At 43.8% G+C, this 26110-nt stretch overlaps 1 protein-coding gene across 2 annotated transcripts; it reads left to right on the forward strand.

Annotated features, from left to right (window-relative positions):
* The first annotated feature begins 1690 nt into the window (after positions 1-1690).
* On the forward strand, positions 1691-25645 carry LOC143766653 (uncharacterized). 2 transcript variants are annotated; one of them, XM_077254476.1, is made up of 7 exons: positions 1691-1899; positions 2540-2689; positions 2819-2998; positions 3082-3205; positions 3289-3386; positions 4937-5027; positions 20887-25645. In XM_077254476.1, the coding sequence occupies exons 2-7, from the start codon at positions 2612-2614 to the stop codon at positions 22512-22514; spliced, it is 2199 nt and encodes a 732-aa protein (XP_077110591.1). In that variant the 5' UTR covers positions 1691-1899; positions 2540-2611; the 3' UTR covers positions 22515-25645. The 2 variants fall into 2 exon arrangements, with proteins under 2 accessions (XP_077110591.1, XP_077110590.1); XM_077254475.1 differs by having other exon boundaries at positions 1711-1844.
* The last annotated feature ends 465 nt before the right edge of the window (positions 25646-26110 follow it).

Genomic DNA, 26110 nt, shown 5'->3' on the forward strand with positions numbered 1-26110 from the left:
TCTATGAGTCCCAGTGTGGAACACATTCAAGAGATGGAACTGCAAAATTCAGCCATTAGTGATGTTGTGGTGCGGCGCATGTGCAGTACGATTGTATTCATTCATTCATTGTGTTCATTCAACAGGTAGTGAGGGGCTGTTTGAGGAGAGGTCTGGCCAAGTGGCTACTGAAAAGGTCCCTCCGATAGAGGACACATGTACATCATCTATAATGAGATGACATCATTATATTGGGCCTCCTGATGAGGCGGCAGGGCGAAACACGTTGAGGCACACTTTGATGGATGAGTGCTAATCTTGTTGTTACCCTGCTCAGATTGCTCCATAATTAATACGTTATCGGTGTGTCATAATTGGGTGGTGCTGGTTGTGGATACTAACGATCCATTTAATAACTGAGCCTCCAAACAAATGGGGTTTATTATATTTTTAAACCTTTTGAGCCGGCAAAGTGTTGGGCTTTATTATATTTATAGGATATTAGAGGGACAGCGGCCGAGCAGTGGGGGCGCCAATGTCGAATTAATAGGGTGTCGAGCTGCGCTGACGGGCAAAATTCAGTGAGTAGGGCTGGATTCTGTTCATCTTATGTTATCAGTAGATGTGCGAGAGACGAGAGGCCGACGACCGCAGTGTTACCGTGTGTGTCTGGGGTCAGTTATACGGGGGGATAGAGAGCCTTGGGGTATACAGGTATATACAGTGTACACAGGGGGGGCTGTGACCGAAGCTGGGGGTATAAAGGTGTATGCAGCATACACAGAGGGGTCTGCGACCAAAGCTGGGGGTATACGGGTGTATACAGTGTACACAGGGGGTCTGTGAGCGAAGCTGGGGGTATACTGGTGTATACAGTGTACACAGGGGGGTCTGTGTCTGAAGCTGGGGGTATACGGGTGTATACAGTGTACACAGGAGGGGGTCTGCGACCAAAGCTGGGGGTATACGGGTGTATACAGTGTACACAGAGGGGTCTGTGACTGAAGCTGAGGGTATACAGAGTACACAGGGGGGGTCTGCGACTGAAGCTGGGGGTATACAGTTGGTCAGTACACAGGACCCCATACAAATAGGGCTCCGCTCAGTACACGCCTGGATCTGCTCCGTACACACACGGCTCCGCTCCATAAACCTCGTACACACACGGCTCCGCTCCGTACACCTCGTACACACACGGCTCCGCTCCGTACACCTCGTACACACACGGCTCTGCTCCGTACACCTCATACACACACGGCTCTGCTCCGTACACCTCGTACACACATGGCTCCGCTCCGTACACCTCGTACACACACGGCTCCGCTCCGTACACCTCGTACACACACGGCTCCGCTCCGTACATCTCGTACACACACGGTTCCGCTCCGCACACCCCGTACACACACGGCTCTGCTCCGCACACCCCGTACACACACGGCTCCGCTCCGTACACCTCGTACACACGCGGCTCCGCTCCGTACACCTCGTACACACACGGCTCCGCTCCGTACACCTCGTACACACACGGCTCCGCTCCGTACACACACGGCTCTGCTACATCCACACTGTAAACCCCTCCTGACCCCACACATAAACTTCCCCTCATCCAGCACCATGACAACCAGCACAGCAGAGTCCTGCATACACTGAGGCCCCTGATTATGTGACCCCTGACTCCTCCCCTCCTGTGACCTCATCACAGGTCCTGTGCGCACAGAGCAGCCGTAGAAATCTCAGGCCACGGTGGTCTCCCCCAACTTCTGCTCTTCCTCCTTCTTTTCTTGCAGGGGCCGCAGTGGATTTCATCCTGGATCCATAGAGCCGAGTAGAGGAGCGATGTTCCTTCAGTCTGAGGGGAATTGATGGTGAGATTTGTCCAGCGGCCACTGTACCGAGTAAATCCCCCCAGGACTGTAGCAGGTAAAGACCCCAATATCCACCGGTGTCCCTTCTAATGGGGGAAAGTACCAAAGAAAACCATCCTATCCGGAGAAATAAACCCCGTACATGGAGACATCGGCCTCAGATATCTCCGGTCTTGTTCTTACCGACAATCTCCTATAAAAGCCTCAAACTTCTGTGTGTGACTCAGAGCTGAGATCTAACGTGATAGAAGATTCCAGTGCGGGGAAGACGGGAAACCTCCATATAGACGGCCGGTGGGGATGGAGTCAGTGACCGACTCTGGACAGATCTGTTCCTAGAGCCGCAGTAGAAGATGGAGATGTCGTCCTCATCATGAAGTCGTTATTTCTCCTGTCACGTGTAATGAATATCTCCTGCAGTATTACTAATGCCGATTCCAGGGTCGGGAAATGAGGCGAGAATTAGCGTTATGGAAGATGAGTCTATGAGGAACGTATTCAGCTGCCGACTCCGAGGGAGAAACTGCTTGTTGTCTGTGGCCGAAATATATAGGTTTTATTAGTAGATGGAAAGAAGGAAACTAAATACTGTAAAATAATAAATCTCCTCATGTGTTTCCCTTATTATCTCCAGTAATTGTATTATTACACAGGATTCTTATGATGTTACATCGGCTCATCTTCTTCTCATTCAGGTCTCTACAATATCGGATCCTCTCAGTGAAGATCTTCTATATAAGAGAATTTTCCTGATTTACTCATCAAAGATGGATATGGACAGAGACAAGATGGCGGAGAGGATATTACACCTCACCCTAGAGATCCTCTTCCGGCTTACTGGAGAGGTGAGAGATTCTGATGACGTCACATTACATCATTCTTATCTATGGGAATAAAAGATGGACAGAACTGGAGAGGTGAGGACTCTGGAAATGTCTGTAGTGAGGTTCATTTATGTGTCTCTCCATTACCAGGATTACACAGTGGTGAAGAAGACCTCTAGTAAGCGCTGTCAGGACCCTGTGTCTGAGGGATGGGGAAGACCCCTGAGCCCAATCACGGGGCCTCCACCTCACCCCCTGATATATGAGGACATCAATGACCAGAAGATCCTAGAACTCACCTACAAGATGATTGAGCTGCTGACGGGAGAGGTGACACTGCTGGGAATGCTGGGACATTATACAGTAACGCTATGAAGGGATCGGGGGGATGACGGTATCATTGTATGTGTCAGGTTCCTGTAAGGTGTCAGGATGTCGCCGTCTATTTCTCCATGGAGGAGTGGGAGTATTTAGAAGGACACAAAGATCTGTACAAGGACATCATGATGGAGGTTCCCCAGCCCCTCACATCACCAGGTAATAGACAGGACTAAATACACACGGCCTATAATTATCTGTATGTAAAGAATGAATTCAGTCCCTGTATGTGTTTCCTCCAGATCTATCCAGTAAGAGGACAACACCAGAGAGATGTCCCCGTCCTCTTCTTCCACAGGACTGTAAACAAGAAGATCCCAATGTTCCTCAGGATCATCAGGTAGATGGAGAGAAGGTGTCATGAGATCTCCCTTAGGCGACTTTCACTCTTCCGTTTATTTCCGATCCCGGAAAAAAACAATACCGGAGATATCAGTGTCCGTGTCTGTAATACTTGCGGCACACGTGTGGCAACCGTGTACCGCCTCAGTATCACACAGACGGCCATCGGGGAAGAAGTGCTACTGTAAGCGCTGTTTCCTCGGTGGCGGGTGCTGAAGACGGCTCTCATCGTTCTCCCCTGCTCTGCCGGCGATCGTCAGGAGCAGAAGAGAATGATGAGTTATATTAAAGTCTGAACGATGACAGCAGGTGGGGGCTTTTGGGACTCTTACTCCCATCATCCGACACATCCAATAGAGATAGAGATAAAAATACGATAGAGAATAGGGGGGAACCCACACCGGGGTTTTCATTCATTTATTTTGATATATTGCAGGCGGCAGGTGATGAATACCCTGATCATCCGCTCCTGCTGTCACTGTTATTAGCAGCGCTGACCGCCGGCAGAGCAGGGGAGAATGATGAGAGCCATCTTCAGCACCTGCCGCTCTTACTGTAGCTCTTCTTTTCTGATGCGTGTCGCACGGAGGACATCAATGTGTGTTCTCCATGTGCACGTGTGCAGTACGTTTTTCCATCCATGCTGACGGTAAAAAACGGACATGACTACGTGCGGGACACACGGTCCATGGAAACACACTGACATGTGCACAGACCCATTCATTTGAATGGGTGTACATGTGTACGTGTCTCCGGTACGTGTGAAAACTGTCACCTCACGTACCTGAGACATGAACGTGTGAAAGAGGTTTTATGATGTTGTGGGAGTTCACTCACGTGGTGGCACACTGAGGTAGGAAAAATTTGAACACCGTCTCTTTAAATCATCGTTGATGTATTGTAAGGCAGCATAAACCAACTTGTGGGGAAAACAAACTCCGCCTTCTTGGCTAAAACAGGAACGAAACGATAAAATAAAATAAGATGCTGCAGCACAGTCCGTATGTTGTGGGTGGCCCCCCGCTCTGGAGCAGGACAGGTTCAGTCTGTACTCGACGAGCCACAAAACCTCCGGAGTCCTCTCTCCAGCTGAGCCCAGACTGCCTGTAGAGCTCGGTTATTTCACCCCAAGCCTGTAACTTCCACATCATGTGATTGATCACATGATCATGACTTCATGCAGGTCCTGGCAGGTCTGCCAGGGGAGATAAAGTGGACCTTCTCCCACCCACTCTGTGAAGGTCCACATAAAACCAGCCCTGTTTATGCAACTTAACCCTCACAACACGTAGTGTGCTGGAGAACAATGCTCTGGTTTCACATCACTGACGCCGATAAGCGCAGTGACACATATCTCCCCTCTATCACCTTACCAGTGACTGTCACAATGTGTAGACGGCTGTGAAGGTCTTGTGCTCAGTGTTGTTTTATCCACCAGTATTATATGTTTTATACTTGTGTAATGAGAACGGTGGAGATGGCAGGATTAGAGCTGATCATAGATGTGACTTCTCCATCTGTCTGTGTCTTTTACAATATTTGTTTCAGGGTGAAGATCTGACCCATATTAATACTACAGAGACCTATGTGAGGGGTGATGAGCGGTGTAAAGAGGAGACTCCTACATATGACTACCCAGGTGAGTAGTGACCACTAAATGCAGAGAAGTCACAGATTCTTCTCAGTCACCGGCTGTGGCTGCTTTATCGGTGGTGTAGTCCGGCTGTATCACAATTGTGTGATCACCATTTTGCCTCTAGACCACAACATTCTCCTCCACCCAAAACTGTCCAAGTGGCTTTGGGCGTTGAAAGCCCTTTTCTATAGAACTTACAACCTGGAGGATCCAACTACCCCCTGAGATTAGAAGACTCTGACCGTTACCTGCCCAGATCCGTAACCTACAAAGGCAAATGGCAGCGTACGTAGAATGTGCTGACAAGTTAGAAAAATATTATGATGAGCCTTTTAGAGAAAACGGAGGGTAATGATGCTGTTGGCTTCCAAAATCCCTGATGTGGGAAGGAGGAAAAAATCAGGGCTTAGAAAAGCGCTGCCAAGTGCTGAGCCATAAAGTTGGGCATCAAAACAAATGAACGTAAAAAAAACAACAACAAACTTTTCATTTTAATATTCTACCCATTTCCGATGTGAACCAGCTCCTTCCTCAGGCATATACAAATGATACATTGTGGATGTTTTATATCCTCCAGAACGGCGTCACTGATCCAATTGCTTAATTCATTAATTAAACCGCGCCATGGTGCAGTATTTTGTATAGAAACCTTTCTTCATATACAAAACAATACAAATAGATGTAAAATGCATATTAGATGCACAATAAAATCCACATAAAGAAAAATATATGTACATGGAAAATCCTCCGGTATAAGTGTGGATAGTTTAACCCCTTACCGACATCGGACGTACTATCCTGTCCGATGGCGGCTCCCCTGCTTTGATGCAGGGCTCCGCGGTGAGCCCGCATCAAAGCCGGGACATGTCAGCTGTTTTGAACAGCTGACATGTGCCCGCAATAGCGGCGGGTGAAATCGCGATTCACCCGCCGCTATTAACTAGTTAAATGCCGCTGTCAAATGCAGACAGCGGAATTTAACTACCGCATCCGGCCGGGCGGCCGGAAATGACGTCATCGCCGACCGACTTGTGAATAGGGAATCCTATTGGATTTTTAACCCCTTCATGACCGTGGGATTTTTCGTTTTTCCGTGTTCGTTTTTCGCTCCCCTCCTTCCCAGAGCCATAACTTTTTTATTTTTCTGTCAATATGGCCATGTGAGGGCTTATTTTTTGCGGGACGAGTTGTACTTTTGAACGACATTATTGGTTTTACCATGTCGTGTACTAGAAAATGGGAAAAAAATTCCAAGTGCGGTGAAATTGCAAAAAAAGTGCAATCCCACACTTGTTTTTTGCTTGGCTTTTTTGCTAGGTTCACTAAATGCTAAAACTGACCTGCCATTATGATTCTCCAGGTGATTACGAGTTCATAGACACCTGAGATGACTAGGTTATTTTTTACCTAAGTGGTGAAAAAAAATTCCAAACTTTGCTAAAAAAAAAAAATAAAAAAATAAAAAATTGCGCCATTTTCCGATACTCGTAGCGTCTCCATTTTTCATGATCTGGGGTCGATTGAGGGCTTATTATTTGCGTGCCGAGCTGGCGTTTTTAATGATTCCAATTCGGTGCAGATACGTTCTTTTGATCGCCCGTTATTGCATTTTAATGCAATGTTGCGGCGACCAAAAAAACTTAATTTTGGCATTTCGATTTTTTTCTCGTTACACCGTTTAGCGATTAGATTAATCCTTTTTTTTATTGATAGATCGGGCGATTCTGAACGTGGCGATACCAAATATGTGTAGATTTGATTTTTTTTTTTAATGATTTATTTTGATTGGGGCGAAAGGGGGATGATTTAAACTTTTATATTTTTTTTTTATTTTTTTCACATTTTTTTAACTTTTTTTTTTACTTTTGCCATGCTTCAATAGCCTCCATGGGAGGCTAGAAGTAGGCACAGCACGATCGGCTCTGCTACATAGCAGCGATCTGCTGTTCGCTGCTATGTAGCAGAAAATCAGGTGTGCTGTGAGTGCCGACCACAGGGTGGCTCTCTCAGCTACCGGCGATCAGTAACCATAGAGGTCTCAAGGACCTCTATGGTTACCATTCTGAAGCATCGCCGACCCCCGATCATGTGACGGGGGTCGGCGATGACGTCATTTCCGGCCGGCCCGGCCGGATGCGGTAGTTAAATGCCGCTGTCTGCCTTTGACAGTGGCATTTAACTAGTTAAGGCTGGTTTCACACTTGCGTTTTGATCTGCAGCGTTTTAGCGCTAAAAAACGCATGCGTTTTTTGACGCGTGAGTTCATTTGCAGAAATGCAACGTAGTAATTTCTAGCGGCGTTTTTTTGCGGCAAAAAAATGTATTGCTGTCTATGTAAACGCATGCGTTTTTAAGCACATGCGTTTGCTTGCGTTAAAAACGCATGCGTTTTTATAGAAAAACACAAGAAAACACAAGAAAAAACAAGAAAACCCTAACAATAACCCTAAACACAAGAAAAAGCAAGAAAACCCTAACCCTAGGGTTACTAGGGATCCTAACCCTAACCCTAGGGATCCTAACCCTTAGGGTTAGGGTTAGGATCCTAACCCTTAGGGTTAGGGTTAGGGTTAGGATCCTGTTGTGAATTCTGTTCTTGGGCTCCCTCCTGTGGTTGTGAATGGTACTTTTGTGAGTTCTGCCCTTGGGCTCCCTCTGGTGGTTTCGAGTGGAACTGCTGCTCCTTGAGTTTAGCTGTAGCAGCTGCTTTCACTGATCGTCTCTCCTGGCTTTGCTATTTAACCTGGCTCTGGTCTTCAGTTAATGCCAGCTGTCAATGTTTCTCGGTTGGATTCAGATCTCTCCTTGGATTTCTCTGATGGCCTGTCCATTTCAGCAAAAGATAAGTTCTTGCTAGTTCTTTTGGTTGTCCATTTGCTGTGGACTTAATCGCTCAGCTCATGTTATGTTTCTTTTTGTCCAGCTTGTCATTATGATATATTCAGGCTAGCTGGAAGCTCTGGGGAAGCAGATTTGCCCTCCACACCGTGAGTCGGTGTGGAGATCATTTTTGTAAACTCTGCGTGGATTTTTAGTTTTTAATACTGACCGCACAGTATCCTTTCCTATTCTGTCTATCTAGATTAGTATTGGCCTCCTTTGCTAAAATCTGTTTTCATTTCTGTGTATGTCATTTCCCTCTCCACTCACAGTCAATATTTGTGGGGGGCTATCTTTCCTTTTGGGATTTTCTCTGAGGCAAGATAGCTTTCTGTTTCCATCTTTAGGGGTAGTTAGTTCTCAGGCTGTGATGAGGTGTCTAGGGAGTGACAGGAACATCCCACGGCTACTTCTAGTGTTGGTGTTAGGATTAGGAACTGCGGTCAGTATAGATACCACCTCCTCAGAGCTCGTCCCATGTTGCTCTTTAACCACCAGATCATATCAGTGTTGCTCCTTAACCACCAGGTCATAACAGTACAGCTGGCCCGCAATGTGTTGAATGCATCTCAAGAGGGAAAAAAAAGTTCTGAGCCATTTTTTTTTTTTTTCCTTTGCAGCCTGTTTTGTCTTTTTTTTCCCCTTTAATCTCTGGGTGGTTCAGGATTCTGGTGCAGACATGGAGGTTCAGGGTCTGTTCTCGCGTGTGGATCAACTCGCTGCAAGGGTACAGAGTATCCAAGATTATGTTGTTCAGACTCCGGTTTTAGAGCCTAGAATTCCTATTCCTGATTTGTTTTCTGGGGATAGATCCAAATTTTTGAACTTTAAAAATAACTGCAGATTGTTTTTTGCTTTGAGACCCCGTTCCTCTGGTGACCCCATTCAGCAGGTGAAGATTGTCATTTCTCTGCTGCGTGGAGACCCGCAGGACTGGACATTCTCCCTTGAGCCAGGGAATCCTGCATTGCTCGATGTAGATGTATTTTTTCAAGCGCTCGGATTGCTGTATGGCGAACCTAATTCTGTGGATCAGGCAGAAAAAACCTTGCTGGCTCTGTGTCAGGGTCAGGAAGTGGCAGAAGTATACTGCCAGAAATTTAGAAAGTGGTCTGTGCTCACAAAATGGAATGAGTATGCCCTGGCAGCAATTTTCAGAAAGGGTCTTTCTGAAGCCCTTAAAGATGTTATGGTGGGGTTCCCCACGCCTGCTGGTTTGAACGAATCAATGTCTTTGGCCATTCAGATTGACCGGCGCCTGCGTGAGCGCAAGGTGGTGCACCATATGGCGGTGTCCTCTGGGCAGAGTCCTGAGCCTATGCAATGTGATAGGATTTTGACTAGAGCAGAACGGCAGGAATTCAGACGTCGGAATGGGCTGTGTTTTTACTGTGGTGATTCTACTCATGCTATTTCTGATTGCCCTAAGTGTACTAAGAGGGTCGCTAGGTCTGTTGCCATTAGTACTGTACAGCCTAAATTTCTCTTGTCTGTTACCCTGATTTGCTCATTGTCGTCCTTTTCTGTTATTGCATTTGTGGATTCAAGCGCTGCCCTGAACTTAATGGACTTAGAATTCGCCAAACGCTGTGATTTTTCCTTGGAGCCTTTGCAGAGCCCTATTCCCTTAAGGGAGAGTGATGCTACACCATTGGCCAAGAATAAACCTCAGAACTGGACACAGTTGACCATGTACATGGCTCCAGCACATCAGGAAGATATTCGCTTTTTGGTGTTGCATAATTTGCATGATGTTGTTGTGCTGGGTTTTCCATGGTTACAGGTACATAATCCAGTGCTGGATTGGAAATCTATGTCTGTGACTAGTTGGGGTTGTCAAGGGATACATAGTGATGTTCCTTTAATGTCAATTTCCTCTTCCCCCTCTTCTGAAGTTCCTGAGTTTTTGTCTGATTTCCAGGATATATTTGATGAGCCCAAGTCCAGTTCCCTTCCTCCTCATAGGGACTGCGATTGTGCTATTAACTTTATTCCTGGCTGTAAGTTCCCTAAGGGCCGACTTTTCAATCTGTCTGTGCCAGAGCATGCCGCTATGCGGAGTTATGTTAAGGAGTCTTTGGAGAAAGGGCATATTCGCCCGTCTTCGTCACCATTGGGAGCGGGGTTCTTTTTTGTTGCCAAGAAGGAGGGCTCCTTGAGGCCCTGTATAGATTATCGCCTTCTCAATAAGATCACGGTCAAATTCCAGTACCCTTTACCTTTACTTTCTGATTTGTTTGCTCGGATTAAGGGTGCTAGTTGGTTTACTAAGATTGACCTTCGAGGGGCGTATAATCTTGTTCGTATTAAACAGGGTGACGAATGGAAAACAGCATTTAATACGCCCGAAGGTCATTTTGAATACCTTGTGATGCCATTCGGGCTCTCTAATGCTCCATCTGTGTTTCAGTCCTTTATGCATGATATCTTCCGGAATTATCTTGATAAATTCATGATTGTATATTTGGATGATATTTTCGTTTTTTCCGATGATTGGGAGTCTCATGTGAAACAGGTCAGGATGGTATTTCAGATCCTTCGTGATAATGCGTTGTTTGTGAAGGGGTCTAAGTGGCTTTTTGGAGTTCAGAAGGTTTCTATTTTGGGTTTCATTTTTTCTCCCTCGGCTATTGAAATGGATCCTGTTAAGGTCCAGGCCATTCATGATTGGACTCAACCCACATCTGTGAAGAGCCTTCAGAAATTTTTGGGCTTTGCTAATTTTTATCGCCGCTTCATTGCTAACTTTTCCAGTGTGGTTAAGCCTCTGACCGATTTGACGAAGAAAGGCGCTGATGTGATGAATTGGTCCTCTGCGGCTGTTGAGGCCTTTCAGGACGTCGTTTTACTTCTGCCCCTGTGTTGCGTCAGCCAGATGTTTCTCTCCCTTTTCAGGTTGAGGTTGACGCTTCTGAGATTGGGGCAGGGGACGTTTTGTCTCAGAGAAGTTCTGATGGCTCTTTGATGAAACCGTGTGCTTTCTTCTCCAGAAAGTTTTCGCCTGCTGAGCGTAATTATGATGTCGGCAATCGGGAGTTGTTGGCTATGAAGTGGGCATTTGAGGAGTGGCGACATTGGCTTGAGGGAGCTAAGCACCTCGTTGTGGTCTTGACCGATCATAAGAATCTGATTTACCTTGAGTCTGCCAAGCGGTTGAATCCTAGACAAGCTCGATGGTCTCTGTTTTTCTCCCATTTTGATTTTGTGGTCTCGTATCTTCCGGGATCTAAGAATGTGAAGGCTGATGCCCTTTCTAGGAGTTTTTTGCCTGATTCTCCGGGAGTCCTTGAGCCGGTTGGTATTCTCAAGGAGGGGGTGATTCTTTCTGCCATCTCCCCTGATTTGCGGCGGGTGCTTCGGGAGTCTCAGGCTAATGAACCTGACCGCTGTCCAGTGGGGAAACTGTTTGTTCCTGATAGATGGACTAGTAAGGTAATTTCTGAGGTTCATTGTTCAGTGTTGGCTGGTCATCCTGGGATTTTTGGTACCAGAGATTTGGTTGCTAGGTCCTTTTGGTGGCCTTCCTTGTCGCGGGATGTGCGTTCTTTTGTGCAGTCCTGTGGGACTTGTGCCCGGGCCAAGCCTTTCTGTTCCCGTGCTAGTGGGTTGCTTTTGCCTTTGCCGGTCCCTGAGAGGCCCTGGACGCATATTTCCATGGATTTTATTTCTGATCTTCCTGTTTCTCAGAAGATGTCTGTCATCTGGGTGGTTTGTGACCGGTTTTCTAAGATGGTCCATTTGGTACCTTTGCCTAAGTTGCCTTCCTCCTCTGATTTGGTTCCATTATTTTTTCAGCATGTGGTTCGTTTGCATGGCATTCCGGAGAATATTGTGTCTGACAGAGGTTCCCAGTTTGTTTCTAGGTTTTGGCGGTCCTTTTGTGCTAGAATGGGCATTGATTTGTCTTTTTCTTCAGCATTTCATCCTCAGACAAATGGCCAAACTGAGCGAACCAATCAGACCTTGGAAACCTATTTGAGATGCTTTGTGTCTGCTGATCAGGATGATTGGGTGACCTTGCCGTTGGCCGAGTTTGCCCTTAATAATCGGGCTAGTTCGGCTACCTTGGTTTCGCCTTTTTTTTGTAACTTTGGTTTTCATCCTCGTTTTTCTTCAGGGCAGGTTGAGCCTTCTGACTGTCCTGGTGTGGATTCTGTGGTGGACAGGTTGCAACGGATTTGGACTCATGTGGTGGACAATTTAACGTTGTCTCAGGAAAAGGCTCAACGTTTTGCTAACCGTCGTCGGTGTGTTGGTCCCCGGCTTCGTGTTGGGGATTTGGTCTAGTTGTCTTCTCGTCATGTTCCTATGAAGGTTTCTTCCCCTAAGTTCAAGCCTCGCTTTATTGGTCCTTATAAGATTTCTGAAATTATCAATCCGGTGTCTTTTTGTTTGGCCCTTCCAGCTTCTTTTTCCATCCATAATGTTTTCCATAGATCTTTGTTGCGGAGATATGTGGTGCCCATGGTTCCCTCTGTTGATCCTCCTGCTCCGGTGTTGGTTGAGGGGGAGTTGGAATATGTGGTGGAGAAGATTTTGGATTCTCGTTTTTCGAGGCGGAAGCTTCAGTATCTGGTCAAGTGGAAGGGTTATGGCCAGGAGGATAATTCTTGGGTTGTTGCCTGCGATGTCCATGCTGCCGATTTGGTTCGTGCTTTTCACTTGGCTCGTCCTGATCGGCCTGGGGGCTCTGGTGAGGGTTCGGTGACCCTTCCTCAAGGGGGGGGGTACTGTTGTGAATTCTGTTTTTGGGCTCCCTCCTGTGGTTGTGGATGGTACTTTTGTGAGTTCTGCCCTTGGGCTCCCTCTGGTGGTTTCGAGTGGAACTACTGCTCCTTGGGTTTAGCAGTAGCAGCTGTTTTCACTGTTCGTCTCTCCTGACTCTGCTATTTAACCTGGCTCTGGTCTTCAGTTCATGCCAGCTGTCAATGTTTCTGGGTTGGATTCAGATCTCTCCTTGGATTTCTCTGATGGCCTGTCCATTTCAGCAAAAGATAAGTTCTTGCTAGTTCTTTGGTTGTCCATTTGCTGTGGACTTTATTGCTCAGCTCATGTTATGTTTCTTTTTGTCCAGCTTGTCATTATGATATATTCAGGCTAGCTGGAAGCTCTGGGGAAGTAGATTTGCCCTCCACACTGTGAGTCGGTGTGGAGATTATTTTTGTAATCTCTGCGTGGATTTTTAGTTTTTAATACTGACCGCACAGTATCCTTTCCTATTCTGTCTATCTAGATTAGTATTGGCCTCCTTTGCTAAAATCTGTTTTCATTTCTGTGTATGTCATTTCCTTCTCCACTCACAGTCAATATTTGTGGGGGGCTATCTTTCCTTTTGGGATTTTCTCTGAGGCAAGATAGCTTTCTGTTTCCATCTTTAGGGGTAGTTAGTTCTTAGGCTGTGACGAGGTGTCTAGGGAGTGACAGGAACATCCCACGGCTATTTCTAGTGTTGGTGTTAGGATTAGGAACTGCGGTCAGTATAGATACCACCTCCTCAGAGCTCGTCCCATGTTGCTCTTTAACCACCAGGTCATATCAGTGTTGCTCCTTAACCACCAGGTCATAACAGTTAGGATCCCAAGGGTTACTAGGGATCCTAAACCTAACCCTAGCTATTTCTGTTTATAGTGGGTTTTCTAGTTGATGTTGATGATTGGCAGCTGTCACACACTTCTCAGCATGCGTTTAAAAAACGCAAACACAGGAAAAAACGCATGTAAACGCAGAAAAACGCCACTAGGGTTAGGGTTTTCTTGTTTTTTCTTGTGGTTAGGGTTAGGGTTTTCTTGTTTTTTCTTGTGTTTAGGGTTAGGGTTTTCTTGTGTTTTTCTATAAATACGCATGCGTTTTTAATGCAAGCAAACGCATGTGCTTAAAAACGCATGCGTTTACATAGACAGCAATACATTTTTTTGCCGCAAATAAACGCATGCGTTTTTTTGCGGCAAAAAAATGCCGCTAGAAATTACTACATGTTGCATTTCTGCAAATGCCGAAAACGCGTCAAAACGCACGCTAAAAAACGCATGCGTGTTTTTAAGTATAGGAAAAAAACGCATGCGTTTTCTAGCGCTAAAACGCTGCAGATCAAAACGCAAGTGTGAAACCAGCCTAATAGCGGCGGGTGAATCGCGATTTCACCCGCCGCTATTGCGGGCACATGTCAGCTGTTCAAAACAGCTGACATGTCCCGGCTTTGATGAGGGCTCACCGCGGAGCCCTGCATCAAAGCAGGGGAGCTGACATCGGACGTACTATACCGTCCGAGGTCAGAAAGGGGTTAAATGTGCAGTGAGGCCAAGTGTGATTTTCTGTACAATAACAACAGTTTCCCTTTATCCTGATTTTACAATTTCTTATAAAACCGACTAACTTCAGACAGGATTGTGATAAACTACATAATAATTAGTGCACCTGCGCCATGATGTATCTCTAAGTTGTGCGTGGCTGATGGCTGTAATATACAGTGGGTACGGAAAGTAGCGTAGAGAAAGTATTAGCGCCCCCATTTCAGGAGAGATTACTGCACAATCTGAATTCCTTAGGATTGAAAACATAATGTAATTTATGACATGGAGTGAATCCATGAAACCAGGACTAGAGCCATGCCAACACATCTCCCGCAGGTGTGAATAAATGTACAGTGGGTACAGAAAGTATTCAGACCCCTTTACATTTTTCACTCTGTTTCATTGTAGCCATTTGGTAAATTAAAAAAAATCATTTTTTTCCCAATAATGTACACTCTGCACCCCATCTTGACTGAAAAAAACAGGAATGTAGTAATTTTTGCAAAATTATTAAAAAAGAAAAACAAATATCACATGGTCTTAAGTATTCAGACCCTTTGCTCAGTATTGAGTAGAAGCACCTTTAGAACTAGTACAGCCATGAGTCTTCTTGGGAATGATGCAAGTTTTTCACACATGGATTTGGGGATCCTCGGCCATTCATCCTTGCAGATCCTCTCCAGTTCCATCAGGTGGGATGGTGAATGTTGGTGGACAGCCATTTTCAGGACTCTCCAGAGATGCCCAATTGGGTCTAGGTCAGGGCTCTGGCTGGGCCAGTCAAGAATGGTCACAGAGGTGTTCTGAAGCCACTCCTCTATTATTTTAGCTGTGTGCTTATGGTCATTGTCTTGTTGGAAGGTGAACCAAGCCAAGTCTGAGGTCCAGAGTACTCTGGAAGTGGTTTTCATCCAGGATATCTCTGTACTTGCCCGCATTCATGTTTCCTTCAATGACAACCAGTCGTCCTGTCTCTGCAGCTGAAAAACTCCCCCATAGCATGATGCTGCCACCATCATGTTTCACTGTTGGGATTGTATTGGGCAGGTAATGAGCAGTGCCTGACTTTCTCCACACATACCGACAAGAGAATCTTATTTGTCATAGTCTGGGAGTCCTTCATGTGTTTTTTAGCAAACTCTTGCTTCAGGGCCACTCTGCCATAAAGGCCTGACTGGTGGAGGGCTGCAGTGATAGTTGACTTTGTGGAACTTTCTCCCATCTCCCTACTGCATCTGTGGAGCTCAGCCACACTGAACTTGGGGTTCTTCTTTACCTCTCTCACCAAGGCTCTTCTCCCACGATTGCACAATTTGGCAGACGGCCAGGTTTAGGAAGACTTGTGATGGTCCCAAACTTCTTCCATTTAAAGATTATGGAGGCCACTGTGCTCTTAGGAACCTTGAGTACTGCAGAAATTCTGTTGTAACCTTGGCCAGATCTGTGCCTTGCCACAATTCTGTCTCTGAGCTCCTTGGCCAGTTCCTTTGACCTCATGATTCTCATTTGGTCTGACATGCACTGTGAGCTATGAGGTCTTATATAGACAGGTGTGTGCCTTTCCAAACCAATTCCTATCAGTTTAACCCCTTACTGACATCGGGCGTAATAGTACGCCTATGTCAGACTTCCTCCCTTTGATGTGGGCTACGGCGGTGAGCCCAGATCTTTGCGGGGACATGTCAGCTGTTTTGAACAGCTGACATGTGCCCGCAGTAGCCACGGGTGGAATCGAGATCCACCCACGGCTAATAACCAGTTAAATGCCGCTGTCAAACTCTGAAGCGGCATTTAAATTTCGCTTCTGGCAATCGCAAAGGAAATACGCATACTGGTGACAACTCGTCAGGTGAGGTGATCGCGGGTCACCGGTGTGTTGGCATGACAATCTGAGGTCTCCTGGAAACCTCTATGGTTATTAGTGACGGCTTCCTGTGAGCGCCACCCAGTGGTCGGCGCTCAAAGCAAGTGAGTAAATCCGCTACATAGAGATGATCTGAACATCGCCTCTATGTAGCAGAGCCGATCGAGTTGAGGCAGCTTCTAGTCTCCTATGGAGACTATTGAAGCATGCCAAAAGTAAAACAAAAAAAGTTTTTAAAAATATAAAAATTCAAATCAGCCCCCTTTCGCCCATTCAAAATAAAACAATAAAAATAAAATCAAACATACACATATTTGGTGCCGCTGCGTTCAGAATCGCCTGATCTATAAAAAAAAAGGATTAATCTGATTGCTAAACGACATAGCGAGAAAAAAAGTCAAAACGCCAGAATTATGTTTTTTTGGTCGCCGCGACATTGCATTAAAATGCAACAATGGGCGATCAAAAGAACGTATCTGCACCAACATGGTGTCATTAAAAACGTCAGCTCGGCACACAAAAAAAAAAGCCCTCACCCAACCCGAGATCACGAAAAATGAGACACTACGGGTATCGGAAAATGGTGCAAATTTTATTTTTTAACAAAGTTTTTTTTTTTTTTTTTTTCAAAACATAGATAAAAAAAGAACCTAGACATGTTTGGTGTGTATGAACTCGTAATGACCTGGAGAATCATAATGGCAGGTCAGTTTAGTGAACATAGCAAAAAAGCCAAACAAATAACAAGTGTGAGATTGCACTTTTATTTTTTAAATTTCACCGCACTTGGAATTTTTTCCCGTTTTCTAGTACACAACATGGTAAAATCAATGGTGTCATTCAAAAGTACAACTCGTCTCGCAAAAACAAGTCCTCACATGGCCATATTGATGGAAAAATAAAAAAGTTATGTCTCTGAGAAGAAGGGGAGTGAACAACGAAAAAGCAAAACTGAAAAAGGCTTCGGGGGTTAATTAAACCCAGCTGGCCTCCAATGAAGGCGTAGAACCATCTCAAGGAGGATCGCAAGGAAATGGACAGCATGTGACTTATATATGAGTGTCTGAGCAAAGGGTCTGAATACTTATGACCATGTGATACTTCAGTTTTTCTTTTATAATAAATTTGCAAAAATTTCTACATTTCTGTTTTGTTTTCAGTCAAGATGGGGTGCAGAGTGCACATTAATGAGAAAAATTAACTTTTTTGAATTTACCAAATGGCTGCAATGAAACAAAGAGTGAAAAATGTAAAGGGGTCTGAATACTTTCTGTACCCACTGTACATTTATTCAGGCCTGCAGTAGATGTGTTGGCATGGCTCGAGCCCTGGTTTCATGGATTCACTCCACGTCATAAATTCCATTATGTTTTCAATCCTAAATACTGTATATACTCGAGTATAAGCCGAGAATTTCAGCCCATTTTTTTAGGCTGAAATTGCCCCTCTCGGCTTATACGCGAGTCATTCCCAGGGTCGGCAGGGGAGGTGGAGTGGCAGCTGTCTAAGCATACTCACCTGCTCCTGGCACGGTGTCCCTGGTCGCCCCGGCAGCTTCTTCCTGCAGTGAGCGGTCACATTTATTACAGTAATGAATATGGACCCGACTCCACTCCCATAGGGGTGGAGCCGCATATTCATTACTGTAATGAGCGGTACCATGTGACCGCTCACTACAGGAAGAAGCTGCCGGCGTCAGGGAAGCAGGGACCGCGCCTGGAGCAGGTAAGTATAAGCAGTGCGCGATATTCACCTGCTCCCCGTTCCACCGTCGCCAGCCGCCGTTACGTTCCCCGTCCACTGCATTGATGCTCCGGTCAGAGGGCGCGGTGATGCTATTAGTGTGCGCCGCCCTCTGCCTGAGCAGTCAGTGCAGTGGACGGGAAACGTAGCGGCGGCTGGCAGCGGTGGAACGCGGAGCAGGTGAATATAGTAAGTGCCGGGGGCCAGAGCGACGAGAGGTGAGTATGTAATTTTTTTTTTTTTTTTATTGCAGCAACAGCATATGGGGCAAATGACTTTATGGAGCATCTTATGGGGCCATAATCAGCATTTGTGGAGCATTATATGGGGCAAATTACTTTATGGAGCATCTTATGGGGCCATAATCAGCATTTGTGGAGCATTATATGGGGCAAATGACTGTATGGAGCATCTTATGGGGCCATAATCAGCATTTGTGGAGCATTATATGGGGCAAATGTCTGTATGGAGCAGCATCTTATGGGGCCATAATCGGCATTTATGGAGCATTACATGGGGCAAATGACTGTATGGAGCATCTTATGGGGCCATAATCAGCATTGGTGCAGCATTATATGGGGCGTATTTTGTATGGAGCATCTTAAGGAGCCCATCATGAACTGTATGGAGCATTATATGGGGCTCCTGATTCAATATGGATATTCAAAAACACTTAACCTACTGATGTCTCAATTAATTTTACTTTTATTGGTATCTATTTTTATTTTTGACATTTACCGGTAGCTGCTGCTTTTTCCACCCTAGGCTTATACTCGAGTCATTAAGTTTTCCTAGTTTTTTGTGGCAAAATTAGGGGTCTCGGCTTATACTCGGGTTGGCTTATACTCGAGTATATACGTTAATTCGGATTGTGCAGTAATCTCTCCTGAAATGGGAGCGCTAATACTTTCTCTACTCTTCTGGTCAGGACTCATAGTAGCTCCAGTAGTCCACCATAAATGAGTGCAACTCCGATTTAGTGTTGGAGTTCTCCTCTCATACTTATGTTGTTGTTGAGAATGTAACTTTTAATTCTGCATGATAGTTTGATTGTGGTGGGATCGGCCTGCCTCACTTATCTGAGTCTGTAACTCCCTGGTAGTGTTTAGAAAAAGGTTTCAGTTACCAAATACCTGAGATCTAAATTTAAGATCCCTCAGCTCTGCACTATTATAAAAAGTTCTATTTAAATGTCTAATATTTCTTCTTGACATTTATCTGACAGAAAATATTGGTCCTTACGATAGTTTATATTGCTTAGAGCCACCGAGTCCCATACCGATAGTTTATATTGCTTAGAGCCACCGAGTCCCATATTCCAATTACTCCAGAGAAGTTTCACCACTACTCATTTGTTTTTCCTGAGAATGATTGTTCAGCTTGATCATTTCAGTAGATGTGTAATTGTCTATAGTCACAATTTTGCCCATTACCCTTTAACTTCTTTAACCCCTCTACATGGATTTGGACTTACACAGAGACCCCTAGGCTTGAAGCCCAGTGTTACCTACTGTTCTGTGGTGTAAGATGGGAAGAAGAATAGACAGATAACCGTGTCAGAACCAAGAACCCAGAGAAAATAATAACTCAGGAGACATAGGAGTAGTCAGTAAACAGGCCGGGGTCACAACAGGAAACAAATACACAAGCCAGGAGCTGAGCACAGAGGACTGAACTAGAGGAGATCAAGGCTGTATCTGGCAGATTCCGGCAATATGCTTCAAGCTGTAGTAAGGTGTGGTGCTTTTGAAGTCCAAGTCTGATTGTCCAAGGTGTTCGCAATCTCAGACGGACATATTGCATGTGCTTTGGCATTGTCCCAGATTGTCCTCCTATGGGATTGTAGTGGTGAACTGTATTGTAGTGGTGTACGGGTACATTATTCCTAGGGATCCATTGATATGTATATTAGGGTATGTGGAGGAAATATTAACTGACAATACGACTAAAATTGTAATTGCAAGATTATCGTTTGCTGCAAGGAAACTGATTGCAAAATATTGGGTTAGAGAGGAGCCTCCGTCCAGATGTGAATTCATTGCTCAAACGAACCACATAACTGAGCTTGAGAAAAGTATTTACACCAGGAGGGACAAGCTGAATTTCTTCCATAAATTATGACATCCGTGGTTGGATAGGATTAATTTATGTTATACCAGTATATAGTATTATAGAGTACAACTTATGGTAAACTGGAACTCTGTTTGATATTGTCAACTATGGACGAATTATTGTTTGCTCCTGATATCGTCTCCATCGGGGGGTTAATTTACTGTAAAACATAAAATGAGTATGAATGAACATGTGATCTGTTGTAAATCTCGTTATCGTTAATACAAATTTATCTGATTAAAAAATGTTTGGTGCTTTCCAATTGGCTAAAACAGGGAGCAGATTACTGCAGCTGACAGCACACATACCCATACTGCCAGACTGGATGGTACTACAGATACCAGGCACCCTAATCTTAGTGGCTGGGAAGAGCCTGCACCGCCAAGAGCTTCTGGTTCCAACCCCACCTCTGTTACCAGCATCGCCTGCAGAATTAGTAAGCCGCGTCTGGTGTCCGAAGCAGACATTGTAGGAGCAGATCGCAGAGGAGATGGGGCACACCATTTGCAGAATCCCTAATATGACAAAATTGCAGAAAACCAGATCTGATGAAATCCTTATAAAGTGACTCCATTTTGTAAATTATAACCCTCAATAAATTAATCTATAGAAATAGTGACTATTTTGACTGCACTGCAGTTTCCAGATGTTAGCACGCGCAGTGGATGTTGGAAAGTGAAAATTGCAAATATCCCAAGTTATTACCCAACACATAGTGCCCAGATTGTGCTCCAGGAGATACACATGCCGTAAAATAAGTGGTTTCTTCTCACTATAGTAATGCCAAAAGCATGGATGCTTAATGTGGTTTTGAGCACAGTCTAGTAAACTATAAACTGTCATTGTCTTGGTGAATAATTCAATAATTTTGCATAACTTGCCATTTTTATAGACCGTTTAAGTAGAAATGTTCAAAAATATAGAATTCAAGGATATTTTATTCTAAAATAATAATTGGTTTTATTCTTGGCAGATGACCGTACCAGGAGATCAGCAGGACAGCCAACATCTTCAATGTTTAAATCAGATAATCTTGAGATCCCACAGGATACAATTGAAGTGAATGCCAGTACTCCAAATATACCATCATCCCTTCACAGCAAAGATCTGTCATCTGATCATTTGGAACAGGTCCTGTCTTCTGATTCATTACCTAGTACTAATGAAAATCAAAGTCACAAAATAAGCATTAAAAATCGAACTGCTCCTAAAGCAATGAAGACATTTTCATTTTCAGAATATGGAAATAGTTTTCCCCTAGAAAAGTCATTTCTCAAGCAACAAAAACTTCACAAAGCAGACAATAGATTTTCTTGTTCCAAGTGTGGGAGATGTTTTAACCAGAAATCAGATTTTGTCAGACACCAGAGAATTCACACAGGGAAGAAGCCATTTTCATGTTCAGAATGTGGGAAATGTTTTATTCAAAAAGCGCATCTTGTTACCCACCAAAGAACACACACAGGAGAGAAGCCTTTTTCCTGTTCAGAATGTGGGAAATGTTTTCTAGATAAATCAGGTCTTATCAGACACCATAGATCTCACACAGGGGAGAAGCCTTTTTCCTGTTCAGAATGTGGGAAATGTTTTACCAGGAAAGTGAATCTTGTTATCCACCAGAAAACTCACACAGGAGAGAAGCCTTTTTCCTGTTCAGAATGTGGGAAATGTTTTAACCACAAACAAAATCTTGTTAACCACCAGAAAACCCACACAGGGGAGAAGCCTTTTTCCTGTTCAGAATGTGGGAAATGTTTTAACCAGAAATCAGATTTTGTCAGACACCAGATAATTCACACAGGGAAGAAGCCATTTTCATGTTCAGAATGTGGGAAATGTTTTATTAAAAAAGCGCATCTTGTTACCCACCAAAGAACTCACACAGGAGAGAAGCCTTTTTCCTGTTCAGAATGTGGGAAATGTTTTCTAGATAAATCAGGTCTTATCAGACACCATAGATCTCACACAGGGGAGAAGCCTTTTTCCTGTTCAGAATGTGGGAAATGTTTTACCAGGAAAGTGAATCTTGTTATCCACCAGAAAACTCACACAGGAGAGAAGCCTTTTTCCTGTTCAGAATGTGGGAAATGTTTTAACCACAAACAAAATCTTGTTAACCACCAGAAAACCCACACAGGGGAGAAGCCTTTTTCCTGTTCAGAATGTGGGAAATGTTTTCACCAGAAATCGAATCTTGTTAGCCACCAAAAAACCCACACAAGAGAGAAGCCTTTTTCCTGTTCAGAATGTGGGAAATGTTTTAACCACAAACAAAATCTTGTTAGCCATCAGAAAACCCACACAGGGGAGAAGCCTTTTTCATGTTCAGAATGTGGGAAATGTTTTAACAGGAAAGCAAATCTTGATAGCCACCAGAAAACCCACACAGGGGAGAAGCCTTTTTTCTGTTCAGAGTGTGGGAAATATTTTAACCAGAAATCAGATTTGGTTAGGCACCAGAGAATTCACACAGGGCAGACACCTTTTTCCTGTTCAGAATGTGGAAAATATTTTAACCAGAAATCAGATTTAGTTAGGCACCAGAGAATTCACACGGGGAGAAGCCTTTCTCATGGTCAGAATGTGGAAAATATTTTGTGAGGAAATCACACCTTGTTAGACACCAGAGACTCCACACAGGGCAGAAGCCTTTTCCTGTTCAGAATGTGGAAAACGTTTTGTGAAGAAATCACAACTTGTTAAACATCATAGAATCCACACAGGGGAGAAGCCCCTCCAGCATGGGAGGTAACTATAAATATTTTTATTTTAACCCCTTAACGTCCAATGATGGATAGAATCCTCCCACATGACCGCTGGTCGCTAATGGGTTGGCATAACAACCCGGGGTCAGCAGGAGACTCCTGTGGTTGTCATAGCCATATAGCTATGAGCATCGCCCAGGCTCATGGCAAGTGAGCATATCTGCTGCATAGAGCAGGGCTGCAGCCCTGCTCTATGTAGCAGAAGCAATCAGACAAGTGCTGCTTCTAGTCTCCCATGGGGACTATTGGAGCAGATAGATAGTAAAAAAAAAAATGTTTTTGAAAATACTAAAAAATACAAAAATATAAAAGTTTAAATCACCCCCTCTCGCCCCATTCAAAAAAATAATAAAAAAACAAATATACACATATTTGGGATCACTGCATTCAGAATCGCCCGCTCTATCAATATATAAAAAGAAGTTATCCAATCAGTAAACGGTCTGGCGAGAAAAAAATTGAAACGCCAGAATTATGTTTTTTTGGTCGCTGCAACATTGCAATCAAATGCAAAAAAATGCATTAACTGGCAATCAAAAGATCGTACCTACACCAAAATGGTATAAATAAAAACATCAGACCGGTGCACAAAAATAAGCCCTCATCCAGCCCCAGGTCCCGAGAAATGGAAACGCTATGAGTCTCGGAAAATGGCAACTTTTTTTTTCTTTTTTACAAACTTTGGATTTTTTTTCACCACTTAAATAAAGTTTAGTGTCTGTGAGCTTGTACTGACCTGGAGAATCATAATGTCAGGTCAGTTTTAGAATTTAATGAACATGGTAAAAAAAAAAAAAAAAAAACTGTTGTGGAATTGCACTTTTCTTAAAATTTCACCGCATTTGGATTTTTTTCCCATTTTCCCTTACATGGTATGGTAAAATCAATGATGCCTTTCAAAAGTACAATTTGTCCTACAAAAAACAAGCCCTCACATGGCCATACTGACGGAAAAATAAAAAAGCTACGGCTGTGTGAAGAAGAGGAGCAAAAAATGGAAACACAAAAACGGAAATAACCCTGGTTCTTAAGGGGTTAAACAAGTAAAAAATCATGAGGAATAAGAAGGGGTTGCCCTAGTAGTGGACAACCCTTTTAAACATCAAAAATCCCACACAGATAGCAGTCATTATTAGCAATGAGCGAGCGGTAAAATACTTGAGTGCTCGATATTTGAGTCAACAGGTCGCATGCTCAGCAGACTTTTCCAGGAAGACTGAGGGGGCAGAAAATTGCTGAAATGGACGAAAACTGCGCTAAATTGGAATGAGAACAGCATGGGGAAGATGGCTGGATGCATCTCTGACTCTCAGGTCTCTTTTGGGATCAATGTTGTTGGAGTATTACGCCACTTTTTATTCAAATGAAAACATTCGTTCTTGTACAGTATATAAGGCAATTTAAAATAGAGAAAAAATAAGCTTCCTTCACCCCTTAGTTTGTGTTTACACGTAGCCTCTTTGCTGCATTTTTCCATTTTCTCATTGATTTCAATGGTGAAAAAAGCATTCACTGTAAATGTAATTTTAACATTTTAATACCTTATCTGGACATGTGGTGTGTGACATAGTGGGACACATCCTGTTTAATTTATGAAGGGACTCTGAAAATCAAAAATCCTATGCGGACAATGCAAGAACTTCCAAAAAGTAGAAGGAAGAAGGACTCTGATACTCCCTGTATTAGACATAAAGGAGGGTCTCATAAACATTCTTTTAAAATTGTTAGGAAGTGGGACTTCTAGACTCATAAAGTCTATGCACTAAGTGCAAGGTCTAGCAAAAATTTAAATGAGGGTATGATGACACATTTTATTTTAATTAACCAGATGTCTATTTTCAGTAAGCCAGGAGGAATAGACTTATTTATATGACGACTTTTGAATTTTTGCAATTGTTCTTCAGTTGGTCAAAAACCATACGCTGTTGTCATGAGTCTTAAACGTTGATTTTTTATCATTTTAAATGGCTAATGTTTGCCTCTTACATCAGTACCTACAACTTATTGTCTGCTTTCTTTGCAAGACACTGATGCAGGGTCATTGAACAATGGATGTTTGCTTTATTTATTGAATGACCATTGTGTGGGTCTTGTGGCTTGTTGACTTACAAAACAAAGGAATAAGAACTATGCAAATAGATTAAATGGTCAAATGATACCAGTTAACCTCATCACGTCTTCCTCTTGACCTCTGGATGCTGGCATGAAAGACAACAGTTGTGAGCTATATTAGTGGGATACTGCCTATAATAATATACATCCAGACAGCCAATAGATCCAAAGAACCAGAGACTCTTTACATAACCACAGCTAGGAACACTTTATAGGATAGCTGCCAGATCGTGGCTCTATCACGAGTGACACAGATCTGACATTCTACTGGATGCCAGCCAGGCCTCGGCTGAAAGAATATACATCTGCTTCATTGACAATCACTGAACCCGTGAATGCATTTGGGGTAGTCAGGATTTGGACCCACCGGTCACCGGAGGCCCGTGGATACATTTGTGAAAGCCAGGAATGGGACTCACTGGTCACCTGGCTCCATGGAGATGTTCGGAGAAGCCAGGTTGTGACCTTCCCGACACCTGGCCTTGTACATCAATGGACTGTCGGCTAACTCAGGTTGTCGTTACCTCCTCTCTGTCCAAGGGAGAGGTCGAGGTAGTTGGCCCTGGAAGCTCTGAAGCCACAGCTGCTCTTATCTCAGCGAGTCAGTGGGTGAGACTGTAATTTGCACCATCTTGGGTATTTTGCTGGTACTGTTCTATGTGTTATTTAGAAGTATAAAATGAAAATAGTGGTGCAAGTGTTAAGGTTTTATCTGCAGCGAATAAGACAATTACCAGAAAACTAAAGTATTATGAATATTTGCGCTGATACACCTTGGTAAAATTGAAAATTGACTGGTGAACAGTGTGAGCTAGCTTTGGGCCTTGTACCTGTTCACACCAGTCAGTACAAAGAGGACCCATAAGATAGTATAACATATAGAATGATCTATGGGCAGTGTGGATAAAGGTGGGTAGGGACAAGGATTAAAATACTGTAGACCTTGTGCCTATTCACACTAGTTTAATTGTAAAAGTTAGTTGTGCATATAAATACTGGTAGGTACTGTTAGATAAAAAGGGCTGTATTAATTAACCCCTATTTCCACAATAAAAGGTTATGCAATTATACATAATAAAGAAAAATGTAAATATATAGACCAGAGCAATAAGTGTCATACAAAATCTGGAAATATTGACAGGAACTCCTAATTACATGCAAAATTCGAAAAACTACTGTCTACAAAATACAGAAAAGCATTTATTAAATAAATAACACCGATAAAGTAAAGTCTGACCAGAGAATTCAAGTTCTTAAGGCTAATACGCTGTATAATGAAGTATATGTATGTCTTAAAAAACCTCTAGTCAGATCAATTAG

The sequence above is a fragment of the Ranitomeya variabilis genome, chromosome 4 (assembly GCF_051348905.1).
Source record: "Ranitomeya variabilis isolate aRanVar5 chromosome 4, aRanVar5.hap1, whole genome shotgun sequence".
In the NCBI taxonomy this organism is placed as follows: Eukaryota; Metazoa; Chordata; class Amphibia; order Anura; family Dendrobatidae; genus Ranitomeya; species Ranitomeya variabilis.

Coding starts and splice junctions, on each gene's coding strand:
- LOC143766653 (XM_077254475.1), top strand. Junction 3,206..3,288: donor CCAGCCCCTCACATCACCAG/GTAATAGACAGG, acceptor TGTTTCCTCCAG/ATCTATCCAGTAAGAGGACA. Junction 5,028..20,886: donor TCCTACATATGACTACCCAG/GTGAGTAGTGAC, acceptor TATTCTTGGCAG/ATGACCGTACCAGGAGATCA.